This window comes from Ovis canadensis, chromosome 3 (genome assembly GCF_042477335.2).
Source record: "Ovis canadensis isolate MfBH-ARS-UI-01 breed Bighorn chromosome 3, ARS-UI_OviCan_v2, whole genome shotgun sequence".
NCBI lineage: Eukaryota > Metazoa > Chordata > Mammalia > Artiodactyla > Bovidae > Ovis > Ovis canadensis.
In genome coordinates this window covers 205,374,050-205,399,717 of record NC_091247.1, presented here as the reverse complement: position 1 = coordinate 205,399,717, position 25,668 = coordinate 205,374,050, and the positions used below count along the sequence as shown (strand labels likewise).

The 25,668-nt window shown below is 42.9% G+C and overlaps 1 protein-coding gene across 1 annotated transcript in view; it reads left to right on the top strand.

Annotated features, from left to right (window-relative positions):
* Positions 1-9,736: 9,736 nt before the first annotated feature.
* Positions 9,737-25,668, top strand: part of DERA (deoxyribose-phosphate aldolase) — a 121,536-nt gene continuing 105,604 nt past the window's right edge. Inside the window, exon 1 of the mRNA XM_069585614.1 lies at positions 9,737-9,917. Coding sequence (XP_069441715.1) covers positions 9,788-9,917 — 130 coding nt within the window. The 5' untranslated portion in view covers positions 9,737-9,787. The remainder of the gene's footprint in view (positions 9,918-25,668) is intronic.

Below are 25,668 nucleotides of genomic sequence, written 5' to 3'. Positions count from 1 at the left end.
GCTACTTTTAACAACAGAGGATATGTTTTTAGGGACTTGACTAGTTTAGCTCTGAGAGGTAACCTTGTTTTTCTTGGTGGCCTTGCACATGCTAAGTATACAAACCACTTGACAAGCTGTAGGAACAGCCAGTGTTTGGTATCCTTTGTGTCTTAATTTTCTACTGCTGCTGTAACAAACATCACAGTTTTTGGCTTGAATCAACACAAACTCACCTGACAGTTGAGGCTGTCAGAAGGTTAAAATGAGTCTCACTGAGCTGGTGTTGGCAGGTGTTGGCAGAACTGCATTCCTTCTGGTAGAAGAGAATCTTTGCTTGCTTTTTCCAGCTTCCAGAGGCCCCCAGCATTGCTTGGTTCATGGTCCCTTCCTCCATTGTCAAAGCCAACAATGCAGCATCTTCAAATCTCTGCGTCTCCTGCAACCCTCTTTCATGTCAAAGACATTGGTGATTACATTGGGCTCATGTCAGTTCAAGATTCTTAATCCCGGCTGCAAAGTCCCTTTGGGCATGTAAGAAACATTAGAAAGTTCCAGAGGTTAGGTTATGGACATCTTTAGTGGGCCATTACTCTGCTTACTGCACCAAATGGTAGAAGCCTGTAGTAGAATTTATTTTAGCAAAAAGTTCAAGTTTGCATATTAAAATTGTATCTGTCAAAGCCTCCAGTGTCCTGTGTGTTTCTGACTCAGTGGTTACTTTCTGTTTTGATCTTAATGAGAGCTTTGCTGCTGCTGTTTAGTCGCTATGGTCCTATTTAGTCATGTCAGACTCTTTGTTGACCCCATGGGCTGTAGCCTTCCAGGCTCCTCTGTCCATGGAATTTCCCAGGCAAGAATACTGGAATGGGTTGCCACTTCCTTCTCCAGGGGATTTTTCCGACTCAGGGATTGAACCCGAATCTCCTGCATTGGCAGGCAGATTCTTTACCACTGAGCCACCTGGGAAGCCCCCATAACTAAACCTTTAGCAACATTCAGTTGTCTTACTTCCTTGTTTTTGAAGGTTTTTTTTTTTTTTTTTTTAGGATTTTGTGAAACTTCTATCACACTTCTGATTTTCCTTACATCTTTTTGACTGCTTCTATATCTGCCAGCTCCTCCTTTTATGCTTAACCTCAGGTTTGGTCTGTACTTTCTAGCTCTGGTCTCCGAAGAGAAGATGTAGGATTCAGTATCTTCCGAAATCTTTCAAATTCCTATATCCCGCCTGTGGTCTAGAGTGCCAGAATTTAATATCACAGTTGCTGCTCCATCGTAACCATTAGTAAGCATCTCAGGTTTACCTGTGGAAAACATAATTTCTCAACCACACCTATTTCCCCTCAACTTGTTACCCATTCCACTCATGGGCACTGCCTGATACTTCTTCAAGCTGAAAGACATAAAGTCCTTGAGTCTGTTAGTCCTTGTATAAGTCCTGTGGGCTCTTCTGAGTCTGTACTTGGCCACATCTCCACCGCTACCACCCTAGGCCAGGCTATTCCATGTGGACTGTTCTAGCGCCTAACTGTTCCCCCCCCCCTTTTTTTTTTAACTGTTCCTCTTTTATCCCTACTCCCTCACCTCGCCCTCATCCTATCCGTCCTCTACACAGGAAAGCTAATTACTTGAGGATTTGAAGAGGCTGAGTGACTGTCTTGTTTAAATACATAGTATCTTCCTATTATACCATATTTTTACTATTTTCTGACTGCTCCCATCTGTGATTTCACTTTTTCCCTTGCTTGTACTTGCTTTAGCCATAGTGGCTTCATTTCTCAACACCCCCCCCCCTCCTTTTTTTTAAAGATTTTTGTTTTTGATGTTGGATCATTTTTAAAGTCTTTATCGGATATGTTACAATATTGCTTCTGCTTTATGTTTTGATTTTTTGACCACAAGGCATGTGGAAGCTTAGCTCCCCAATCACGAATTAGACCTGCACCCCCTGCAGGTGGAATATTAACTACTGGACCACCAGGAAAGTTCCTCACAAGGCCTTTGACTTGGCTTGCTTGCTATTTCTGCTACTCGGGCCACTCACTTAAATATTTGCATGGCTGGCCCTTGTGATTCAGGTGTCAAGTCCTAATCACTTGCGATTTTGTCCTATTTAATCTTCCTGCTATCTGAACTACGCTTGTCTATTTTTTTGTCTTCACCAATACTGCTTTGCTTAGAAAGGTGGCTGGTATATTTGAAGTGCTCTCATAGAAGTCAAAATAAGTCCCTAAACAAGCATCAAATCACACCAAGGCAGGGAGACGATTTTTCACCTGTCCTCCATGGAGCAGATCTTTCTATCCACCGAAAGTCGGATATGGCAGACACCTACCCAAAGCACATGCTTCTCCAGTGAATTCACGTATAGCTTCAGCTGACCTAAGATTCAGTCACAGCTCGTGTGATAAGAGTCTCTCCATCTCCACTCTGATTCCCATTCCATTCTTCCTCTGCAGCTTCCTCTCCACATCCTAATCTCATTATAGCTCAAATCCTGCCTAATTTTTAATAATTTACCCTATGCATCATTGCTTCTCAGTTTTAGTGTCATTTAGAGGTTTTTTCCTAAGAAACCAGGACTGAGTACAGTCAATTCTCAAGAATATTTCATGGCAGTCAATAAAGTTAAACACATTCTTCTTCTTTTTTTTTTTTTTTTGGCCACACAGTATGTGTTATCTTAGTTCTCTGACCAGGGCGGGAACCTGAGCCTGTTGCACTGGAAACTCAGAGTCTTACCCACTGGATTGCCAGGGTAGTCCCAACACATTCATTTTAATGGCTATGAAATAATTTACAGATTACACTTTTTAATAGTTCAAATTCAGTGGAATTATTAACTTAGCTGCCCGTTCCCCTTTGAGACCAAGGTGGAGACAAATGGATGTAACTTTTCAGGACAGAGCAACAATAAGATGGGGACTTGAAAATGCAGACCAAGGGAAAATACTTCTTTAGTAGGAACCTTATGTTCTACACCTGAATATTTTCAGACAGTGGTTCTGTTGGATTACTATATGTTACTGCACCCTAGGGGGGATTCCTGAAGGAAAAGAATTACTGGAAAACAAACATTCTCAGATAGGCCTAGCTTTGCTGAGCTATAAGAATGCACATTGCCAGTGTGACATAGTATCACCTAGACAAGTGTGAGTTTAAAGTCAATAGAGTTCCTGAAGAAACAAATGAGACATCTTACAAATTTACTTGAGTAAACAAGGCCAAAGTATGCACCTAATGATAGCTAATGGACAGTAACAGTACTTTATAGGCTGAACCACTTTATGTAATTAATGAGAGAATGGAACTTGGTCAAGTGGAAAATAACTGGTTTAAGTTTACAGATGTGTGTGGAAATAGTATTTATTAAATACCTTATGTTAGATTTTCTGCTTAGTTTTAAAATGTTACTGTTTAATTTCTCCAATAAACCCATGAGATAGGTAATATCTCCAATATGCATATGGGAAACTTCATTTCAGAGGTTAAATGACTTGTCTAATGAGTTTGGCTTCAGAGAAATAGTAGGAACAGTAAGTATGTGCCTGTGAGTTATACTGCCTGGGTTTGAATCATCTAGCACTTACAGACTAATCTCTTTGAGCCTCAGTTTCTTTATCTATAAAAGGAGATGACAGTTTTCACACATAGATTTGCCTAGGTGGGGAAGAGATCAAATAATTGATGGAGAGGACTTAACTTGTAGGAAGCACTTAATATAACCTAGTGGGTACATGCTCAGTTTCTCACTGGTGTCTGACTCTTTGTGACCCCGTGGACTGTAGCCCTGGACAAGCTACAGAGGACAGGCTCCTCTGTCCATGGCATTTCCCAGCCAAGAATACTGGAGTGAGTTGCCATTTCCTCCTCCAGGGGATTTTCCTGACCCAAGGATCAAACCTATCTCTCCTGCATTGGTAGCAGGATTCTTTACCACTGTGCCACCTGGGAAGCCCCAATATTGTATATTTATTCTATCAGCGATCCCTCCCAGCTTTGGGATTTGTTGGAAAAATAGATGAAAAAGATGGGGAGTGGGTGTCAATGACAAGATAACATGGTCTGCTGCTAATTTTGCCAAGTGAGTCTGTTAAAACATCACCTACCACCACTATCATCATGAAAGAAAGGACGTTTTGAAATGCTAGTTGGTAGTGAAGGGCAGAGTCTCAGAATAAAGGGCTGTTCCTTAAACTGAATAAATTTAGCTTCATAAAAAAGACAATATAATCCTTTTTTTATTTTCCCCATGCCATACTGCTTGTGGGATCTTAGTTCTCTGACCAAGGATTGAATCTTGGCCCTCAGCAGTGACAGTACGGAGTCCTAACCACTGGACCACCCGGGAATTTCTTCTTATTTCACTATGAAGTAGAAATTAGAAGCTCTAGAAGTCGCTCTACAGCTCTGAAAATTTCAATTCTAATATTAATACTCTTTCCCAACCTTCCCTGTTTCTACAGTTTCCCCCATCTGATTTAGAAATACTATTGACAATCCAGTCTAAGTGAATTTTTACCTAAGGAACGTGTGAATGCCTGCTCTAAGAAATCATAGAGACTGCAGTTGAATGTTGGACTTATTGACACAGTGGGCACTCTAAGAAAGTAGCACAAAGAGTAATAAATAATCATTCATCTAACAAATATTCTACTAGGCCTGGGTGTGTGACTAAGCAAACACAACTAGTTCATGCCCTTTGACCTTTAACATTTGGATTACTCCTATCTCCCAGTCAGGTAGGTTCTAAAGGTTCCAAGATAGACAGAACATATTCTTAGAGCTTTAATTTTAATTGAAGGAGTCAGGGGTGGGAGGGTGGGAGAAAAGTAATTTATCTGACAACTCGAAATTTTTATTAAAAAACATACATGGATTTCCCTGGTGGTCCAATAATTGGAGTTTGCCTACCAATGCAGGGGACATGGGTTTGATTCTTGGTCCCAGAAGACCCCACACACCTTGGGGCAACTAAGCCCATGCACCACATCTACTGAGCCTGTGCTCTAGAGCCCATGCTCTGGAATGAAAGAAGCCCCTGCAACTAGAGAGGAGCCCCCACCCACTTGCTGCAATTAGAGAAAGTTTGCACTCAGCAACAGAGACCCGGAGGAGCAAAAAAAAAAAAAAAAGTAGTCACAAAAAGGAATGGCATGCAAAATTTGCATGGGTAAAAAGAATACAATAAAGACAGTTTCACCCTTGTGAAAGACAGTTTGGGCCAGAGCTCCAGATTAGCATGAACGGTTTACTCTGTGCCTCTAGGCTGGTGATTCTTTGCACTTAGGCTGGTGATTCTTTGCACTTAGCTTGCGTAAACATCATCTGAGGGAATTTTTTAAAAAATACAGATTTCATGGTCCTAGAGATTATGATTCAGTAAGACTGTGGTGAAGCCTAGAATCTGCTTTAGGAAAAATCTTTTGGGAGAGTCCAGCATAGCAGTGGTGGCCCATGGATCTGAGAGGCCTTACCTTAAGGATGGATACTACTTCAGTTTCAGAAGGCAAAAAGGTAGAACTGAAATCCACAGAGTGAAATTTAGCAGCATTTCCTCATTAGAAAAAAACATGTAAGAATTAAAAGATTTTAAAATTAAAAAACAAAAAAACAAAAAAACCCCTGCACTTCCCTGGTGGCTCAGTGGTAAAGAATCCACCTGCCAATGCAGAAGACATGGGTTTGATCCCTGATCTGGGAATATCCCACATGCCTCAGAGCAACTAAATGTGAGAGCTGAAACTACTGAGCCCACTTGCAACAGCTCAAGCCTGTGCATCCTAGAGCCCGTGCTCCACAACAAGAGAAGTCACTGCAATGAGAAACCCGAGCACTGCACGCAGAGAGTAGCCCCCACTCTGCAACTAGAGAAAAGCCGTGCAGCAGTGAAAACCCAAAACAGCCAAAAGTAAATAAACACAAAATTTTTAAATCCTCGCTTTTTGCATTGTATCCCCACTGTCTCTGAATGCTGCCAATTTAAGATACAGTCAAACTGTATAGATTAATTCCAGGTTCAGTTCAGCTCAGTTCAGTTCAGTTGCTTAGTTGTGTCCGACTCTTTGTGATCCCATGGACTGTAGCACCCTAGGCTTCCCTGCCCTTATTCAACTTATTTAACTTATATGCAGAGTACATCATGCAAAATGCCAGGCTGCATGAAGCACAAGCTGGAATCAAGATTGCTGGGAGAAATATCAATAACCTCAGATACTAGATGACACCAACCTTATGGCAGAAAATGAAGAAGAACTAAAGAGCCCCTTGATGAAAGTGAAAGAGGAGAGTGAAAAAGTTGGCTTAAAATGCTACATTCAGAAAACTAAGATCATGGCATCCGGTCCCATCACTTCATGGCAAACAGATGGGGAAACAATGGAAACAGTGACAGACTTTATTTTGGGGGGTTCCAAAATCACTGCAGATGGTGACTGAAGCCATGAAATTAAAAGACACTTGCTCCTTGAAAAAAAACCTATGACCAACCTAGACAGCATATTAAAAAGCAGAGACATTACTTCACTGACAATGGTCCGTCTAGTCAAAGTTATGGTTTTACCAGTAGTCATGTATGGATGTGAGAATTGGACTATAAGGAAAGCTGCGTGATGAATAATTGATGCTTTTGAACTGTGGTGTTGGAGAAGACTCTTGAGAATCCCTTGGACTGCAAGGAGATCCAACCAGTCCATCCTAAAGGAAATCAATCAGTCCTGAATATTCATTGGCAAGACTGATGCTGAAGCTGAAGCTCCAATACTTTGGCCACCTGATGTGAAGAACCGACTCATTTGAAAAGACCCTGGTGGTGGGAAAGATTGAGGGCAGGAGGAGAAGGGGATGATAGAGGATGAGACGGTTGGATGACATCACTGACTCAATGGACATGAGTTTGAGTAAACTCCGGGCGATGATGATGGACAGGGAAGCCTAGCATGCTGCAGTCCATAGGGTCGCAAAGAGTAGGACACAACTGTGCGACTGAACTGAACTGATGATTACAAGTGATCTTGTATTTATCATGGGTCCAGTGGCCTTGGCTGATGTTGGTGTTCTGTAAAACTGTATTATATTCTACTGGGGAGCGCAGTGGTCTAGCTTTGAGTGCTAGGCCAGCTCCGGGCTTTCAGGGTGAAGATAAAAATAGGTAAAATACTCTTACACAGGACTTACCTGGTGGTCTAGTGGTTAAGAATCTGCCTGCCAATGTAAGAGACATGCGTTTGATCCCTGGTCAGGGAAGATCCCATATGCCATGGAGCAGCTAAGCCCATGCACCACAAATACTGAAGGCTGTGTGCTGCAGCTACTGAAGCCTGTGTGCATAATACCTGTACTCTGCAACAAGAGAAGGCAGTGCAATGAGAAGTGCGCACATCAGAAAGAAGAGTAGCTCCTGCTTGCTACAACTAGAGAAAGTCCATGCACAGCAACGAAGTCCTCAGTTCAGTTCAGTTCAGTTGGTCAGTCGTGTCCGACTCTTTGCAACCCCATGAACCACAGCAAGCCAGGCTTCCCTGTCCATTGCCAGCTCTTGGAGTTTACTCAAACTCATGTCCATTGAGTCGGCGATGCCATCCAACCATCTCATCCTCTGTCGTCCCCTTCTCCTCCTGCCCTCAATCTTTCCCACCATCAGGGTCTTTTCAAAAGAGTCGGTTCTTCACATCAGGTGGCCAAAGTATTGGAGCTTCAGCTTCAACGTCAGTCCTTCCAATGAACACTCAGAACTGATCTCCCTTAGGATGGACTGGTTGGATCTCCTTGCAGTCCAAGGGATTCTCAAGAGTCTTCTCCAACACCATACTTCAAAAGCATCAATTATTCCGCACTCAGCTTCCTTTACAGTCCAACCCTCACATCCATACATGACTACTGGTAAAACCATAATTTTGACTAGATGGACCTTTGCCAGTGAAGTAATGTCTCTGCTTTTTAATATGCTGTCTAGGTTGGTCATAGCTTTTCTTTCAAGGAGCAAGTGTCTTTTAATTTCATGGCTTCAGTCACCATCTGCAGTGATTTTGGAGCCCCCCAAAATAAAGCCTGTCACTGTTTCCCCATTTATTTGCCATGAAGTGATGGGACTGGCTGCCACAATCTTAGTTTTCTGAACGTAGCATTTTAAGCCAACTTTTTCACTCTCCTCTTTCACTTTCATCAAGAGGCTCTTTAGTTCTTCTTCACTTTCTGCCATAAGGGTGGTGTCATCTGCATATCTGAGGTTATTGATATTTCTCCCAGGAATCTAGATTCCAGCTTGTGCTTCCTCCAGCCCAGCGTTTCTCATGATGTACTCTGCATATAAGTTAAATAAGCAGGGTGACAATATATAGTTCTACGGCAACCAAAAAATGAAATAAATAAAAAATTTTAAAAATGCTCTTTTATGTCTGCATGGGATGTAGGCACATCGAAAATGTTCAGCAATGGCTTTGGGCTGACAAGGATGAGGGGCAGTTCCATGTAGAGGGAAAAGACTGGAATTACTTTTCCTATGAAGCCTATAGTTACTGTGTGGAGCTGACAATAACATTAACAGTTTCCACTTGTTGAGCCCCTACTATGCGCCATAATGTGTATTGTATTACTGCTTTACACACATACAACTTTGCAAGTTAAATCTGTTTTGATCATCTGTATTTTACAGGAAGTAACATTCTTAGAATCAGCTAGTCATTAGATGGAATTGCTGGTGTATTAAGGAATTGGACCCATTTGAAGTCTGCTCACTTTCCACTGGTCTTCCTGGTTGACTCAGCAAAGAATCTGCCTGCCAATGCAGGCAACGCAAGAGACGTGGGTGGGGAAGATTCCCTGGAAAAGGCAATGGTAACCCACTCCAATATTATTGCCTGGAAAATTCCATGGACAGAGGAGACTGGCTGGCTACAATACATGAGGTCGGAGAGAGTCGGACAGGACGCAGCACACATGCAGTTTCCACTACGCCAGGATCTCTCTGTTCATAACTTTGATGTCTCTACGTACAACAATGGAGAATATAGTACATGCTTGGCGGGATTGTTCTGAGACTCCACTGCTATCATTTCTCTGAAAGTACCTAGACTAGTAACTGGCTCATGGTAAACAAACTGTAACTAAGTTTTCCCTTTTTCATCAGAGTGGAGCTGTCTCTGATGGTGAGTACGGAGCTGATCAATAGCCTGTGCTGAGTTACTCCAGTTAACTTAACCCTCCAGGTCATAAAAAAGTCAGGCTGAAAAAATTCACAGAATCAGAGCTTTAGAGCTCCAAGATGTCAAGGTGCTTTCTTACAGATGAGGAAAACGAAGCTAAAAAAGGCAGTTATGGCCAGCGTCACACTTAACTGCTTTCAGAGCAAAGCTGAGGCCCATTCCTAAGCCCCCTGGTTTTTCAGACCACAGAGCTGCTTCTCTTCAGGAAGCCTAGGTTAGAAGTCACAGGACTTGGGGGACTCTGGCGTGCAGGTTGGTGGCCCTTAAAAAGTTCGGGAACCACGGATGCCCTTTCAGGTGTTTGGCCGCAGAGCTCTGCTAACAGTAACTGGGAAGAACTTCTCCCGTCTTGTTTTGTAATCCGGGAAAAGTTTCAAAATGCTTTTTGTTCAGTGCAGTCGGTAACTGAAGTATTTGACGACGAGTTCTCGCAGCATGATTTGCGGGAGTTAGTACTGGAGTTTTGCGCCTGGCGGAGAGGACAGAGTGGGGGTAGGCGGTGCGATTTTCTCTTCAGTCAAGGGAGTCACGTTCCAGCCATCCCGGGCTGTTCAGTGGTCCCGCCCCTAGGTGGGCGTGGCCTGGCGGAAGAGGGGCGTGGTATGGCGACGCAGGGGAGGGGCGAAGCAGGAGCTGGAGGAAGGAGGAAGGGCAGTACAGAGGCGGGCTCCGGGAGCCAGCTGTGCTGCGGCCTCTTCGACATGTCGGCGCACCAGCAGGGCACGGAGCTCGGTAAGGGCCCGCAATCGCTCCCTCTCCTTTCCATTGGTCTCGATCCCTTGCTTCCTCCAGCCTTGCGGCGCTCGGTGCCCTGGCCAGGGATCCCGGAGGCGAGTGCTAGACCGGTCGGGTGGCGCAGGCGCGGGGGCAGCAATCCAGGAGATTGAACCCTTGGGCACGTGGACCCTGCAAGTCTTGACTCACGAGCCTTATATTTATAAGCGGTGGAAGAAATCGAAAGGGATTCGACTTTGGCCTTTCAGCTCATTCGTTCACCTGGTTGCAAAGAACAACAGCAGTAACCAAAAAACCCAAAGACCCGCAAACAAACCAGATGAAAACCTCCGTTCCTTATTAAAATTACCTTGCGCTATTTAATGCTGGCTTTCCATGGGTTATTGTTGGCACAGCTCTATGTCCAGAGTGGTCGTACTGTTGAAAAAGTTGTCAGGTCTCTGGACTATGTGCTGTATGCTAAGTCACTTCAGTCGTGTCCGACTCTGTAACACTACTGAGTGTAGGCTCCTGTGTCCATGGGATTCTCCAGACAAGAGTACTGGAGTGGGTTGCTATTGCCTCCTCCTGGGGATCTTCCCTACCCGGCATCGAACCTGCATCTCATGTTTTCTTGCATTGTGAGGCGGGTTCTTTACCACTAGCGCCACCTGGCACTATATAGTCCGTTCTTGGATTATATAACTTAATGGAAATTGTATGATTTTAGAGGTACAATGATTTCTAAAAATGCTTGGATTATTTTGCCATTTATTTCATTTCATTGATATTATCAAATATTTCTGGCAAGAAAACCTAGTTTTGATTTTCCTGAATGTGAAAAATTTGTAATTCAGACATAGCAAAACCATGATGGAGCCAAAGGTTAGGGATCTTAGTTTAAGTATGATCGCTTGCTTATCTGTATTCAGAATCTTCACTTTAGCCATGTGACTTTGGACAAATAACTTACTCTGCTTAAATTTCTTAATCTGTTAAATGATTATAATAGTAGTACTTGTCTCATAAAGTGATTTGGGGATTAAATGAGAGGGTGTTAACTGACACATTGTGAGCACCTAGTAAACTATTGTATACCATATACTTACTATTATACACTGTTTGTGTGGAGAAGGAAATGGTGACCCCCTCCAGTATTCTTGCCTGGAGAATTCCATGGACAGAGGAACCTGGTGGGCTACAGTCCATGGGGTTGCAAAGAGTCGGAAACGACTAAGTGACTAACACACGCACACATACTATTTGTGAGTACCTAGTAAACGAGAAGGCAATGGCACCCCACTCCAGTACTCCTGCCTGGAAAATCCCATGGATGGAGGAGCCTGGCGGGCTGCAGTCCATGGGGTCGCTAAGAGTCAGACACGACTGAGCGACTTCGCTCTCATTTTTCACTTTCATGCATTGGAGAAGGAAATGGCAACCTACTCCAGGGTTCTTGCCTGGAGAATCCCAGGGACGGGGGAGCCTGGTGGACCGCCGTCTATGGGGTCGCACAGAGTCGGACACGACTGAAAAGACTTAGCAGCAGCAGTAAACGATTATACACCACATATATAGTAAGTATAAGGTATATAATAGTTTACTAGGTACGCACAAAAAGTATATAATAGTACTCACAATATGCCAAGTAAGTATACAATAGTATAAGGAAAATTCTATTTTTAGGGGCCAATTTTGTGAAAATTAGGTACTTTCTCTCTTAAAGTGATTGTTCTCATTAAACAGCTTGGATTTCATGAGATGGTTCAGAACTTTTGTCAAACGGTAGAAGCTTGTCTTTATGAAGGCAGGTGATTTCCTCACCACACTGAGTCACCTTTACTCACTGCCCTTTAGTAGGTTATATTTTAAACTCTAGTTGTATCTTTGAAATGTGGACTTTAGTGAAAAAAGGAGTTTCCTAGATTGAAAGATCCAGAGAGATGATGGATGGAGGATAAGAGTGGGCATAGGCCTTAGTCACCTTGGTATCTTCAGGGTATGGCTGTGACTCTGTTTACCATTTGATGCACTATTGTTTCACCAAAACATAGAAGTTTTTCTTTCAAGAAGCACAATTAAACCATTTTTTTGCTTTTTTTTCCTTGAGTTATAACTGACATAGAAAATTTTAATTTTATTTGCAAGAATTAGAATCATGTCCATTTCTTGTTGAAAAATAACAGTATAGACAAAAGAAAAACAATTGCTGCATAGAAACTATAGAAAAATTGATTTTTTTAAACAAAAACCAATTGCTATGTAGAATAATAGTACATGTAATTTTTATGCAGCTATTTAAATGATCATAGTTTTGTTTTATTCTCTTTGTTTAAATAACATCAGATATATTTCTTGGGTGTTTTTCCTTCACTGGTATTAATCATTAATCCAGACAGAGATTTAGCCTAAAATGCTAAAATAAATTATTTGAAATATTTATGTAGTGGGAAAAAATCATTCAGTATTAATTTATGCAGTATATTACTTAGTGCCTTAGTCTTTTGAAATAAACACTAACTTTTTTTAAAGAAATGAGCTTTTAATCCTTTATTGGGTTGGGAAGATCCACTGGAGAAGGGATAGGCTGCTTACTCCAGTATTCTTGGGCTTCCCTTGTGGCTCAGCTGGTAAAGAATCCGCCTGCAATGTGGGAGACCTGGGTTTGATCCCTGGGTCGGGAAGATCCCCTGGAGAAGGGAAAGGCTACGCACTCCAGTATTCTGGCCTGGAGAATTCCATGGACTGTATAGTCCAAGGGGTTGGAAAGAGTTGGGCACGACTGTGTGACTTTCACTTCACACCTTGATTATAATTAGATTATAGATTGACCTATGGTTCTCAAACCTGAGTGCATTTCAGAACCACTGGAATGGTTTGGCCCCATGTCCAGAGCTTCTGATTCATTGAGATCTAAATTTGTATTTCTAATGAGCTGTCACCTAATGTTAATGCTGTAGGCCCAGGAGCCACACTCAAGAAAGCAAGGACCTTGGCCAAAGCTACAGGCTGCTCAAAAGCTAGACCAGCTCTAGGGTTCTTTTTCCTTCTGATTCCAAACTAGTCAAGCCTTCTTCATAGGAAGACATAGCTGTCACCTACCCACTTACAGCCAACACTGCTCAAAGAAAAAGAGATAGTCTATCTAACTACAATCTTTATATTTCTGTGGTGCACCTTTGGCCCTTTGTTATTCTTATTCTTTTGGTGCTAAGTCATCTCCAACTCTTTGTGACTCCATGAACTGTAGCCCGCCAGGCTCCTCTGTCCATGGGATTCTCCAGGCAAGAGCACTGGAGTGGGCTGCCATGCCCTCCTCCAGGGGATCCTCCTGACCCAGGGATCGACCCACGTCTCCAGCATCTCCTGCATTGGCAGGTGGGTTCTTTACCTCTAGAGCCACGTGGAAGTTTGAGTGATGTTCTACTTTCTTTTTTTCTGAATATCATTAAAATTCAGTTTTGTTAATTCTGTCTTCAAAGAGATCTCAAGAGGCTTATGAAGTATGTTGGCAGTGTGGCTTCCTTCCAAATGTGATATTCTTTGGGGACATCTGGAAAGTGGCAGTGTTGTATTAGGTGACTTCGAAGGATCTCTCTGCTGTCTGCCGGTATATCTGCAAGCTCTTGTGTATGTGCTGTGTGCTGAATCATGTCCAGCTCTTTGCAACCCTGTGGACTATAGCCCGCCAGGCTCCTCTGTCCATGGAATTCTCCAGGCAAGAGTACTGGAGTGGGTTGCCATTCCCTTCTCCAGGGGATCTTCCTGACCCAGGGATCGAACCTGCATCTTCTGCATTGCAGGAAGACTTTTAATTGCTGACCTATTGGGGAAGCCAAGCTCTTGTGTACAGAAAGGCAATTTTCAAAGATTTCTGAAAAACAGAAAAAAAAAAGAAAAAAACTCCTTGAAAACTGATTTTTAGCTGAGACAAGATGGGGACAATTGTATGAATTTCCTGTTTTGCAGTAAAAAAAATTGTTTTAGGCATATATTTATAATTGAAATGATCAGGAGCCAAGATTACTGAGAAAACTGTTTTGCTCTGTAGAAACATTTTTTGTAATTCAAGTCAGAACAGACAAGGCAATTTGTTTGCTTAAAATACAGATAAAGGAGATCAGCTTTGGATTAGTTGCTAAACCAAAAAGCAAGATGGAATTTTGTATTTTATGAAATACATTTATTCATCCTTAAGTCATTATTGAGTAGCAGTTGTGAGCTGGTTGACATTACCTGGGCTCTAGGGATACAACATGGACAAAGGGAGTCCCTGCCTTTACAGAACTAGGTCCGATGGCTAGCTGCATTGAGCCAAGCTGCAGTTAAAATAAGTGCAAATGTGATATACTGTTACTTTCCATTTATTTTTGTCTTTTAAAGAAATTAGATAGTTGTGCCTAAACTGTACCTTAAATGAGTTACCGTAACAGAGAAGACTCTTGAGAGCCCCTTGAACTTCAAGGAGATCAAACCAGTCAATCCTAAAGGAAATCAACCTTGAATATTCATTGGAAGGACTGATGCTAAAACTGATGTTCCAGTACTTTGGCCACCTGATATGAAGAGCCAGCTGATTAGAAAAGACCCTGGTGCTGGGAAGGATTGAGGGCTGAGGAGAAGGGGATGACAGAGGATGAGATATGGTGTCATCAAGTCAATGGAGGTGAGTTTGAGCAAACTCTGGGAGACAGTGTCGGACAGGAAAGCCTGGAGTGCTGCAGTTTATGGGATCACAAAGGTTTGGACACCCTTATGGCAGAAAGTGAAGAGGAACTAAAAAGCCTCTTGATGAAAGTGAAAGAGGAGAGTGAAAAAGTTGGCCTAAAGCTCAACATTCAGAAAACGAAGATCATGGCAAGCCAGTCCCATCACTTCATGGGAAATAGATGGGGAAACAGTGGAAACAGTGTCGGACTTTATTTTTTTGGGCTCCAAAATCACTGCAGATGGTGATTGCAGCCATGAAGTTAAAAGACGCTTACTCCTTGGAAGGAAAGTTATGACCAATCTAGATAGCATATTCAAAAGCAGAGACATTACTTTGCCAACATAGGTTTGTCTAGTCAAGGCTATGGTTTTTCCAGTGGTCATGTATGGATGTGAGAGTTGGACTGTGAAGAAAGCTGAGCACTGAAGAATTGATGCTTTTGAACTGTGGTGTTGGAGAAGACTCTTGAGAGTCCTTTGGACTGCAAGGAGATCCAACCAGTCCATTCTGAAGGAGATCAACCCTGGGATTTCTTTGGAAGGAATGATGCTAAAGCTGAAGCTCCAGTACTTTGGCCACCTCATGCGAATAGTTGACTCATTGGAAAAGACTCTGATGCTGGGAGGGATTGGGGGCAGGAGGAGAAGGGGACGACAGAGGATGAGATGGTTGGATGGCATCACCAACTTGATGGACGTGAGTCTGAGTGAACTCCGGGAGTTGGTGATGGACAGGGAGGCCTGGCGTGCTGCGATTCATAGGGTTGCCGACTGAGCGACTGCACTGAATGGAACTGAGTGACTGAACAACAGCAACAACAACAAGGGCAGTTTCCTCAAAGACTGCAACAACACTGTGGTCCTCAAATTGAAAACTTTTAACATAAATTTATTATTATCATCCAACCCACAAACTTCAAGTTTAGCCAGTTGTCCAAATAATGTTTGTTTAGTTCAAAAAAATTCATTTTAGTATCATGTGTTGCCTCGAATCGTCATGCCTCTTTAGTTGTCTTCAGGCTGAAATGATTGCTTAGTGTTTTGTTGACTTTCACAGTACAGAGGCCAGTTGTTTTATAGAATGTTCCTCTGTTTCTTTTTGCCGTGTTTGTTTTGTGGTTAGATTTAGATTATGTATCCTTGGCAGGAATTTCACAGGAATGATGCTGTGTACTTCTCATTGCATCCTATTAAGTAGCCCATGATATTGATTTGTCTCATTATCGATGTTCAGTTTGATCATTCGATTAAGGTGTTGTCTCCTAGGCTTCGCCACTGTAAAGTTACTTTAACCTTCGTAATTCATGTCTTTTGTATTGTGGTACTTTGAAACTAAGTATCCTGTTTCTCTGCAAATTTTCTATTTGTTTATGTTTGTTTATATTAGTATACATTTGAGGTTTCCTATTTTTTTTCAAATGGGTTGTAGTTTTTACTATTATTATTTAATATTGAAATTGTTGAGGTTTTGCTAATGGGATTCTGTTCATGCTAGCTCCTCTCTCTTTTTAACGTGTCTCATTATTTTTGAAGTACTTCAGTCTTTTTTGGCTTAACAAGGTGTTCCAGGCTTCTCTTATATTGGATTGGCTAAAAAGTTTGTTCTGATTTTTCCATAACATCTTATGGGAAAGCCCAAATGAACTTTTTAGCCAACCCAATACTTCCCCTGGTGACTCAGATGGTAAAGAATCTGCCTGAAATGTAGGATGCCCGGGTTCAATTCCTGGGTTGGGAAGATTGCCCAGAGAAGGGCATGGCAACCCACTCCAGTATTCTTGCCTGGAGATTCCTTGGACAGGGGAGCCTGGTGGGTTACATACAGTTCATGGGGTTGCAAACAGTCAGACACTACTGAGTGACTACAGTTTCACTTTCAATACTTTCCCTGTCCCAGCACTAGAGTCAGCTCTTTCTCCAAGGAATGTTTTTTTCAGTGGATAATGGTGTTTAGAAGCCATGATCTGGGCAGTAGGTATGGAAACTGGCGTGTCCCTGCTCCTAAGCCCCTCACTTGGTAGAGTTAGACAGTGTACACACACACACACACACACATTTACTTATATGACTACCTACTTATCATCTATCTATATCGCTCTGTATAGTGAAAACCATGAATTCATACCGATTCTTCCAATTCCAGACCACCATCACAGATTTATTCAGTTTTTCTTCCTTTGCATGTTTGAAACCCTTTACATGCTGGGTTGTACATACTCCATGCCCAGTAGACATTCTTCTTGACTTTCTCAAGTTCCGACCCCCTGCACCGGGCACCTGCATCCAGCCTGTACTCCAACTGCTGCATGAGGCTGCTGCCCACGTCGGTACCCCCCAGCAGGTGGTTCTCTGGCTCAATGACTCTCCCTGCTTCCCAGGGTGGGGGTAGGGTTTAGGACAGTTGTTAGGAGAGGACGGGGACCAGAATACATTTAAAAAATTTATTCTTATTTATTATAAACTTATACACATTAAAAAAAAAGAGAGCGAAGTAGAGTTCCTGCTGTTCCTGGCACTTGTTCCTTGTTGCTCATGATAATGGCTGGGCTGCCAAAATGAGCGTAGCCTGGTCTCTGCTTTCCTGAAGCTCACAGTCAACTAAAGGAGACTGTCATGTATAGAAAATGATCACAGGATAATACAGGTGGCCATATTGTTGTTGTTATGGTTTAGTCACTCAGTTGTGTCTGACTCTTTGCGACCCTGTGGTCTGCAGCACACCAGGCTTTCCCGTCCTTTACCATCTCCTGGAGTTTGTTCAAACTCATGCCATATAGAAGTAATCAAATTAAAAAGTTACAGAGGAATTTACAGGTAGTCCAGAGCAGGTTTTTGGAAAGGATGTGTTTGACAGGGAGTAGTTTCTGCAAAGGAACTGACCCAAAACAGCTTGGCATGTTTGATTAACTATAGGAACCCAATTTTCAGATTTCTAGTGCAATCTTCTCATTCTATAATGACTAACCATACTATTTTAGTGAAGAAAGAAGAAAAAAGTCCTTCATATTCTATGTATGAAATTCATACACAGAGTCAATATGTAATTATGTACACTTGTAGGTTTTTGAAAAAATATTTTATTTATTTGTTTAGGCTGTGCTGGGTCTTTAGTTTTGGCATATGGACTCAATGTGGGATGTGAATCTAGTTCCCTGACCAGGGACTGAACTCAGGTCCCCTGTATTGGGAGCTCGGAGTGTTACCCACTGTACCACCAAAGAATTTCCATACTTTTAGATTTTAAATGGGGTCTCCTTTTCTGAACTTGAACTTTGATTTTATATTAAAAGTCTTTTACCCTTTGCTTATAAGCATGAGTGATAAGGCTATCTTTTATTATTCTGATACTATTTTGATAAATGCTTCCCACGTGGCTCAGTGGTAAAGAATCTGCCTGCCAATATAAGCGACGCAAAACAGTGGGTTTGATACCTGGATTAGAAAGATCCCCTGGAGGAGGAAATGGCAACCCACTCCAGGATTCTGGCCTGAAAAATCTCATGGACAGAGGAACCTGGTGGGCTCAGTCCATGGGGTCACAAAGAGTCAGACACGACTGAGGAAGCACGTGTGATGCATGATTTTAGTAAATGGAAAGTGCTGTAAAGGAATCATTTGTGTCTGTGGTATAATTAAATAAATGATCAACAGTCCTGCATGGTGCCTGCTAAGTTAAAAAAAAAAAAAAAAGCATCTGAGCTCTGTGGGTTTTAATTGTTAGAAGGGAAGACAGACTTCAAGCGCTCATGTGAAACAGGATGCCTCTGCCAGGAAAGAAAGACTAGTCAGCGAGACAGTGCAGAGAGCCCCAGAGGATGCGGTTTAGACGTGTCACTAGAAATTGTTTAAGTGGAGAGCGTCGGCCCTTTTAAAACACTGCCTGCCACTGGAGGATTGGGTCACCTTGAAATGTGTTCATCTTTGAGTTAAAGGCATGAAAAGGCACTTTGAAATTTTCCAGTTAACTTTGGTGTGTGTCGTGTGCGTGTCTGCAGTTGTATCTCTCCTCCACCCGCCTCAGCCATTCGCAGGCAGCTCCCTGGAAACCAGCGTAGTCGCATGAGAAGGATAAGTGTTTCATCTCCATTCCAGCAAACTATACAGACTTTTTTAAAGTGTGGAGACACTCCAGGCTGCGAGTTCTGACTCTCTTTGTAGAGTCAGGCCTTCCTCCCCTAAAGCAGAGTCTGAGATAAGAGCAGCCTCCAGTAGTCCCTTCCTAAAGAGGTGCCACTTAGCTGGTGCTTTGGTTCTCTTGGACTGTTAATAATGTTGAGATTGTGGCCTTTAATGTTGGGTGGAAATAATCCAAATTAACTGCTCTTGTAATCTTGGTTCAGATAAGCTTTTCAACTGAGCACCTAGTGGACCCAACTCCTGCCCCATGGCCACAAGGTAGGGTGTGTGTGTATGTGTGTGTATGTGTGTGCATGTGTGTGTGAATGTGTGGTTTCGTTCAGTGTCTGGCACATTTCGGGTAGAGAGACTGTTTATCTCTGTTGTAGAAAAGAAGAGACTGTTTATCTCTGTTGTAGAAAAGTCGTGTCTGACTCTTTGCGACCCCATGGACTGTAGCCTACCAGGCTCTTCCGTCCATGGGATTTTCCAGGCAAAAATACTGGAGTGGGTTGCCATTTCCTTCTCCAGGGCATCTTCCCAACCCAGGGATTGAACCCGGGTCTCCTGCATTGTAGGCAGACGTTTTACAATCTGAGCCACCAGGGAAGTCCCTCTGATGTAGAGATCTATGTATAAACATTACCTAGGAATGGTCAATGGCAACCCACTCCAGTACTCTTGCCTGGAAAATCCCATGGATGGAGGAGCCTGGTAGGCTGCAGTCCATGGGGTCGCTAAGAGTCGGACACGACTGAGCGACTTCACTTTCACTTTTCACTTTTCACTTTCATGCATTGGAGAAGGAAATGGCAACCCACTCCAGTGTTCTTGCCTGGAGAATCCCAGGGACAGGGGAGCCTGGTGGGCTGCTGTCTATAGGGTCGCACAGAGTCGGACATGACTGAAGCAACTTAGCAGCAGCAGCAGCAGGAATAGTCAAACACTGTTTTCTAGGAAAATAAACAGAGTCCACTTTTATAAGGCTCCTTTTTTTTTTTTTTTAAACATGTCACAGTTTCCTAGCAGGAAGGCATCTTAGGTATCAGTTTAACATCCCTGTGTTACAGACGAGCAAATGGTGAACTAAGGAAGTTAAACCTGTGGGCACATGACTGTTGCAGGTGGTACTGGACATGAAGCTCTCTCTCGTTGCTGATTTATTCCAGTACCTCCCTCCTCGTTAGTCAGACAGAGAAGGGAAAATATTGTATGAGCTGCCTTACATGCAGAATCTAAAAGGAAATGATACAAAGGAACTTATAAAACAGACTCACAGACTTAGAGAATGAACTTACAGTTGGTTGCTGGGGGGAAGGGATAGTTAGGGAGTTGGGGATGGATATGTACACACTACTGTATTTAAAATGGTTAGCCAACAAGGACCTTACTGTATAGTACAGGGAACTCGGCTCAGTGTTATGTGGCATCCTGGAGGGGAGTTCAGGGGGAGATTGGATATATGTATATGTATGGCTGAGTTGCTTTGCTGTTCACCTAAAACTATCACAATATTGTTAATTGGCTGTACTCCAATATGGGCTTCCATAGTGACTCAGTAGTAAAGAATCTGCCTGCCAATGCAGGAGATGCAGGTTTGATCCCTGGGTTGGAAAGATCCCCTGGAGAAGGAAATGGCAATGCATTCCAGTATTCTTGGCTGGGAAATCCCTTGAACAGAGGAACCTGGTGAGCTACAGTCCATGGGGTCGCAAAGAGTCAGACTTAGTGGCTAAACAACAACCCTCCAATATAAAATAAAAAGTTTAAAAGAGGCAGATTCCTGACCTCCACAGTAGCTTTAACTATCCATATGAGAAGAGAAGCCCAGGAACTTGCGTTTTCACAAGCTCCCCAGAAGGTTCTTAGGAACACTGCAGATTCAGAACCCTGCAGTAAGACAGAGTGACCTAGACTAATTGGAGTTTCAGAGAACCTTCAGTGACTATTCAGTTGGCCTGTATCCACAGGTTCTGCATCTGTGAAGGGCTGGTGGTACTGTGCCATTTTCTGTAAGATGTTTGAGCATCCACAGATTTTGATATCCTCAAGACTCCCGGAACCAATCCTGTGGATACCAAGGGATGACTAGGTTATTTTTTGATAAATCCTTTTTATGTCACTTTTGCCTTAATATAAATCTCTTTATATGTCATATATTTTTTTTTTTAATCTTTGGTTAGCTAAGTTCCTGTAAGCAAATTTGGGGAGAATTTATCCTTTTATTTTCTGGTTGAAATATGTTGCATGATGTCTAAAGCAAATTGTGAAGGCAGTATTGGAAGCATCAGGAGTGTAGGACAGTTAAATGGGTGTATTTATCTGAAAAGTGCATTATATCTGAAATGGAGCACATTTTATTTAAATAATGCCTCTGGCTAATAGAAAAATGTGATCAAACAGTGGTCTTTGTGATGATTTTGGAAACTGACCTGAGAGCATCTTCTTCATGATCTCAGAGACTGGAGGGGACAGACCCTGAAGATCTAATACCCAAAGACATGGTGTTGTCTACCACAAAGAGTAATTTAGTTAATTTTCTGGTGGGAAAATGAACATATTCCTATTTTGTTGGAGATTACAAATTAAGTTTGTATTGTGGACTCAGGGAGGAAGGGTACAATCCTCTTTACACTTGTATTTGATAAAGTAGCTCCAGCTCTGTGTATTTTGGCATTTTTGAGGGGAAATTGTTTTATTTTCTTCAGTATTTATGGAGAAATTTAAATACTTCTGATAATTTTTTGAAAGAAAGCAACATATTTCAGTCTTCCGTGTCTTTATAAGCAGAGTTTATTTTCCTTTTGCAAAAAGTGTTGATTCTTCAGGAAGTAATCATTATTATACTCTCAAATCCTTCCATCCAGCACAACTATGTAGAGTACCTGGTGTGTATTCAGCATTGTCTTTGTGAAAGAGACCAGGGCCATACAAGTTGGGATGCCCCGCCCTTGAGAAACCTGTCATCAGACTTTAAAATTGGGAAAGTGCAAAGCTTCACTCTGGCCAAGGAGAGCAGACTTGGCTCATCCTTGGGATGTGCAGTTGCCCTGTTTCAAACCATGAACCTGTCAACAGGGTATTCATTACTGACCTTTGGGTAATCATTTAAAAGTACTGTGGGAAATCTCTTGGGTGAGACAAACGAAGATCTCGCATGGGTTTTTATCAGTGGCAACACCTCATGGATCTGGCTCCAGGAAGAAGAAGTCACAATTTCAGTCTGCAGAGGAAAATTGATTGACTGGTTATTGTATTACACTAGTCATCACATAAAATAGAGAAGTTGCGGAAGTTAGTGTTTAATATGCACAGTCCAGGCAATAAGCTCTGGTGCTAATATGGAAGATGTCTTAGAAACAAAGCAGAGTTCTCTGCTTCTGAAAGAGAGTGCAATTGTTTTGATGCTGACAGTAGTACTTTTACAAGCCAAATAAAGGCAGCCTACACAGTGAATGTCCAGGGATCTGTGCTTGGCTGTGTATGCTTCACCAGGTTTATGGATTGTGGTTTTTCTGGAAAGCACACAGAATTAGGTCCTTACTCTTGCAGCATCTGGCTATGTGACCTTGGTCCCCTAGTCCCCTATGTGGCTAGGGGACTCCAGTGCACTGGCTTGTACTTTACAAGTTGGTGAAAAGGATGCATGGCAGCGTACATTTATCTATTGTAGCAATTGTGCCACTGTTGGGGGGACATTGATAATGGGGAGAGTATGCATGTATGGTGGTTTTTTGTTTGTTGTTGTTTAGTTGCTAAGTTGTTTCTGACTATTTGCAACCTCATGGACTGTAACCTGCCAGGCTTCTCTGTCTATGAGATTACCCAGGCAATAATACTGGAGTGGGTTGCCATTTCCTTCTCCAGGGGATTCTTCCAACCCAGGAATTGAACTCGAGTCTCCTGCATTTGATAGGTGGATACTTCACCATCAGGGAAACCTAGTGGGGCAATCAGGAGGTGATAAATAGGTTTACCAACTAGAGTACATCATGAGAAATGCTGAGCTGGAAGAAGCACACGCTGGAATCAAGATTGCCAGGAGAAATATCAATAAACCCAGATATGCAGATGACACCACCATTATGGTAGAAGTGAAGAGGAACTAAAAAGCCTCTTGATGAAAGTGAAAGAGGAGAGTGAAAAAGTTGTCCTAAAGTTCAACATTCAGAAAACGAAGATCATGGCATCTGGTCCCGTCACTTCATGGGAAATAGATGGGGAAACAGTGTCAGACTTTATTTTTTTGGGCTCCAAAATCACTGCAGATGATGATTTCAGCCATGAAATTAAAAGACGCTTACTCCTGGAAGGAAAGTTATGACCAACCTAGATAGCATATTCAAAAGCAGAGATATTACTTTGCCAACATAGGTCCGTCTAGTTAAGGCTATGGTTTTTCCTGTGGTCATGCATGGATGTGAGTGTTGGACTGTGAAGAAAGCTGAGTGCCAAAAAATTGATGCTTTTGAACTGTGGTGTTGGAGAAGACTCTTGAGAGTCCCTTGGACTGCAAGGAAATCCAACCAGTCCATCCTAAAGGATATCTGTCCTGGGTGTTCGCTGGAAGGACTGATGTTGGAGCTGAAACTCCAGCACTTTGGCCACCTCATGCAAAGAGTTGACTCATTGGGAAAGCCCCTGATGCTGGGAGGGATTGGGGGCATGAGGAGAAGGGGACGACAGAGGATGAGATGGCTGGATGACATCACCGACTCAATGGACATGGGTTTGGGTGAACTCTGGGAGTTGGTGATGGACAGGGAGGCCTGGCGTGCTGCGACTCATGGGGTCACAAAGAGTTGGACACGACTGAGTGACTGAACTGAGCTGAATTCTTTCAAAGCTGGAAATAAAAATGTCTGTTAACATCTGTTAAAGTGAAAGTGGTCTGTCAGTCGTGTCTGACTCTTTGCGACCCCATGGACTGTAACCTACCAGGTTCCTCCTTCCATGGAGTTTTCCAGGCAAAAGTACTGCAGTGGGTTGCCATTTCCTTCTCCAGGGATCTTCCCGACCCAGGAATCGAACCCGGATCTCCCGAATTGCAGGCAGACGCTTTACCCTCTGAGCCACCAGGGAAGCCCTACATCTGTTAAAATTTCATGCCCAATAATTGAATTAATAAATATACTTTATGCTCTAAAGATTCTATATGCAGCATCCTAGAAATAACTGAGTTTGGGATCATAGAGACCTGTTTAAATCTTAGTCCTGACATGTGCTTTGTGACCTTGGACAAGTAATTTAATCTCTGGGCTTCAGCTTCTTTGGTGGCTCAGATGGTAAAGAATCTGCCTGTGATGCAGGAGACTGAGGTTTGGTCCTGCTTGGGGTAGATCCCCTGGTCCTCCAGGGGAATGGCTACCCACTCCAGTATTCTTGCCTACAGAATTCCACAGACAGAGGAGCCTGGTGGGCTACAGTCCATGGGGTTACAGAGAACTGGACATGACTGAGTGACTGACACTTTCTCTTTACCCTCTTTCAGTTTCCTCATCTGTAGAATGGACCAAATGCCTTTGTGGCAGAATTAGTATGAATATTCAAAGAGAAATATAGTTAAATCACCCTTAACTTGATTAGCGGTAGCCATTAGTCCAGTGATCTTCTGAAAATATGGCTTTTGTTATTAATTCACCTCCTCCTCTAAAGCCTTGCTTCATTTCCTTTGCTGTTTACCACTCATCTCCCAAAGTCCTTTGCCTTTGCTTATGGCACCGACCGATTTCTGTCTTGTGTTTGCGTTTTGTAGTGATGCTCTGTTATTATTATTTTTGGCCATGCCTCATGGCTTGTGGTATCCTAGTTCCTTGACTAGGGACTGAATCCCCACCCACTACAGTGGCAGCTCAGAGTCCTCATCACTGAATTACCAGAGAATTCCCTGTTGCGATGCTTTATTAACATCCCTCATATTACTTGTTGTTGTTCATTTACTCAGTCATGTCCAACTCTTTGCAACTCCATGAACTGCAGCACTCCAGGCTTCCCTGTCCTTCATTATCTCCCAGAGTTTGTTCAAACTCATGTCCATTGAGTTGGTAATGCCATCCAACCATCTCATCCTCTGTCATTCCCTTCTACCTTCTTGTTCTGTGCTCAGTCTTTCCCAGCGTCAGGGTCTTTTCTAACGAGTTGGCTCCTGGTATCAGAGTACTGGCCAGAGTAAAGACCCTGGGGAAGATTGAAGGCAGGACGAGAAGGGAACGACAGAGGACGAGATGGTTGGATGGCATCACTGACTTGATGAATGTGAGTTTGAGCAAGGTCTGGGAGATGGTGAAGGACAGTGAAGCCTGGTGTGCTGCAGTCCGTGGGATCCCAAAGAGTCGTACACGACTGAGTGATTGAACAACAAAAAACTGGATCTTCCACTTCAGCATCCATCCCTCCAATTCAGGGTTGGATCCTGGATCTTTAACCTCTGGGTAATCGAGAGTCAGCTCATGTTAGCGATTTTCCTTATGAGGCAGGGGAAATTTTGACTCTGGGGCACCTGCCTCTTGCTGCAAGTTCTCCTTACCCTTGCAGTATATGGAGGGTGCCTCTCCCATTGTATAAAAGCTGTCTGGGAAATCTCCAGTGATGAAAAACCTACCTTGCAATTTGGGGAACTGGTTGATCCCTAGTTGGGGAACTAAGATCCCACATGCCACGGGCCAGCTAAGTCTGCACACTGCAACTAAGACCCTATGCAGCCAAAAATAAGAGTTCCTTTTTTAAAAAAATGTTGTCTGGAATAAGAACAGAAAATTCCCTCCTCACCAATGAGTGAGTGATCGATGATGTAGAGAGCTCCTTTTCCCCTGAAAAGGTAACTTTAATAAGTACCCAGGAGTGACCCTTTCATTGTGCAGTTTGTAATATTTAACCAGGGGGAATATTGGGTGGCTGGCGAGGAACCTTCTCGCTATTCCCTGCCATTTTGACTTCTGTCCAC